The sequence below is a fragment of the Poromitra crassiceps genome (assembly GCF_964638095.1).
Source record: "Poromitra crassiceps genome assembly, chromosome: 20".
Lineage (NCBI taxonomy): Eukaryota > Metazoa > Chordata > Actinopteri > Beryciformes > Melamphaidae > Poromitra > Poromitra crassiceps.
This window is the reverse complement of record NC_139637.1, coordinates 11,663,859-11,666,264: the sequence shown is the minus strand read 5'-3', so window position 1 is coordinate 11,666,264 and position 2,406 is coordinate 11,663,859. Positions and strand designations below refer to the sequence as shown.

Sequence of the window (2,406 nt, the reverse complement as noted above, 5' to 3'; positions counted from 1 at the left end):
ACAGAACTCAGAAAACATATTTAATGCTACTAAGACATGAAAAGTGATATCAGTATGAATTGTGCAGAGATTTACATGATATTGTATTGTTTTAGATGCTCCTCACAGCTTCATCTACACCAGCGATGATGTGGAACTGGGAGTGGAGAACCACCTCATCGCCCATGTGACTGGGTTCTACCCTGCTCCCGTCAAGGTCTACTGGACCAGGAACGATGTGAACGTGACTGAAGGAACCAGCCTCAACGTCCCCTACCCCAACAAAGATGGCACCTTCAGCCAGGTCGCCAGGCTGAGCTTCATCCCACAGCTTGGAGACATCTACAGCTGTTCTGTGGAGCACCAAGCCTTGAGCCAGCCGCTGACCCGGATCTGGGGTGAGGCACCTTTATCTGTTAGCTAACCAAAACTGCAGTTAGCTAACACCAACCAAATCTATAGCTGTGACGCTGTCTTCCTGTGTGTGTTTGGTTCCTCCTCAGATGTGGAGAAGGAGCAGCCGGGGATCGGACCTGCGGTGTTTTGTGGACTGGGTCTGACCGTGGCTCTGCTGGGCGTGGCCACAGGAACTTTCTTCCTCATCAAAGGAATCGAATGCAACTGATCAGTTATTGATCAGTTATTGATGATGTGAGACTGAAGGAGCTGCAGGAGTTAACAGACTGCTTTCTGTCATACTGGTTTTATACTGCTTCTGTCTGCTGTGTGGATCTGTACTGATTCACCTCACATGTTAACTTTCACACAAACAAATCAATTAAACTTTTTATCTGTATGTTCTTTTCAGTAATAAATATTTACATTTTCACTGTTTAACTTTGAAATTACAAAGCTTTCTATATTGTGGCATTTGGACTAGTCAATCACTGCTTTTATTATGGGTGCATTTGTAAACAGTCCCTCCAAGCACCAGAGTGCACTCAAACTGGACCATTCATAAAGCATTGAATTTCTTTGAACAGCCGCCCTCTCATTTCAGTCTAGAAGACAGATGTTTAGAGCATCAGATTGAATTTATGAACGCACCCTGAGTAGCCTATTTTAGCCTACATACTTTTGTTATATTACATTATGCTAGAAATATTGTGTGCTCATTTCTAGCATGTTTCGCTGCCTCGCACACTCATATGTTGGTGATTATTTTATTTCAGGCACTTTCATTTTTCATTCATGTTGTAACGGAGTCTACAGCACAATAATTTCACACGTGATACTTGTACTACGGAGTGACAATAAAAATCTTGAATCTTGAATCTTGAATCTTGAATCATGTCCCTGGGATGCATTTTTAATCCTTTTTTTCATGTTGTTTTTGTTATCATTGCTTAGTATGCTTTATTACTCACCTAGACTTTATTATTCTCTTGGAATATTTTTTATCGACTTTTATACTGTTTTATGTTTAAATTTCACCCTTTTCGCCTTGTCCCCAACACAGAGTTTTACTATTAGTAATATAAATACAGTTGAATCAATGATTTTCTCTTAAATATTTAACTACCTACAATTTGTGACTTTGTTTGTTTACACCAGCCTACCCAATCAGAGTGAGGAGGCTCATTAGCATACTCTGTAAACTTTATTACCTCCAGTTGTGTTTTCACTCGTGATGAGAATTCTGTCTCTTTTTAGTGATTCAGATCATTTAGCTCAGCTCAGTAATGAGAGCCGGCTCTTTGGGCTCCCAAATGGTTGTTCAGTTAGTGTCCTACTGGCCCCTTCTGGGTTTTATCATTCAGTAAATTTAGTAATGTTTTGACTTATGATTGGTATGTGTGCATATGTATCACTTACATTATTCAATTAATTATACTAGAGCTTATACTTTTCAGAATACCATCATTTTACATTAGCCTATGTTTGGTAATGAAATAATGTAAAAACATAACATGATGTAGGCTATATAACAACAACATAGTAAACCCTGCTTAATATGATATAATATATTTACCTTACATTCTGCCTTTAGGTTGTCTGTTATTAAAAATGCATCTAAATGCTGCTTCATTTGTGACTGTCACTCATCTTGTTTGCTGTTGTCTGTCATCACACATGATTGGCTGCATGCTCACACACACATCAACACAACAGTCAGTCCATGGAGTTCATGTGACCGAGCAGTGTGATGAAAAGATGCTATTATTATTAGGGGGAATAATCGTCTCTCAGACAGGAGCCAGTGTAGCTGAGTCAATGTTGTCCATTTTATTTTTGTGAACATTCTACAGCCGTTACACCAGCTCGATCACAGCCCTTCAAAGTAAAACAGCAAAATAACACAGAATGACTGTTGATCACAAAATAAAGTGCAAGTTAAATACTGTCAGTGGAGTGGTATCCAGTGTGTATTGAGATACTTTGATTGATCAACAAATCAATGTTATCATCAGCATAAATCTGTCCCAT

The 2,406-nt window shown here is 39.0% G+C and overlaps 1 protein-coding gene across 1 annotated transcript in view; it reads left to right on the top strand.

Annotated features, from left to right (window-relative positions):
- The window catches only part of LOC310794595 (rano class II histocompatibility antigen, B alpha chain-like), a 2,473-nt gene extending 1,252 nt beyond the window's left edge, over positions 1-1,221 (top strand). Inside the window, exons 3-4 of the mRNA XM_083656580.1 lie at positions 96-377; positions 483-1,221. Coding sequence (XP_083512706.1) covers positions 96-377; positions 483-604 — 404 coding nt within the window. The 3' untranslated portion in view covers positions 605-1,221. The remainder of the gene's footprint in view (positions 1-95; positions 378-482) is intronic.
- Positions 1,222-2,406: the final 1,185 nt, after the last annotated feature.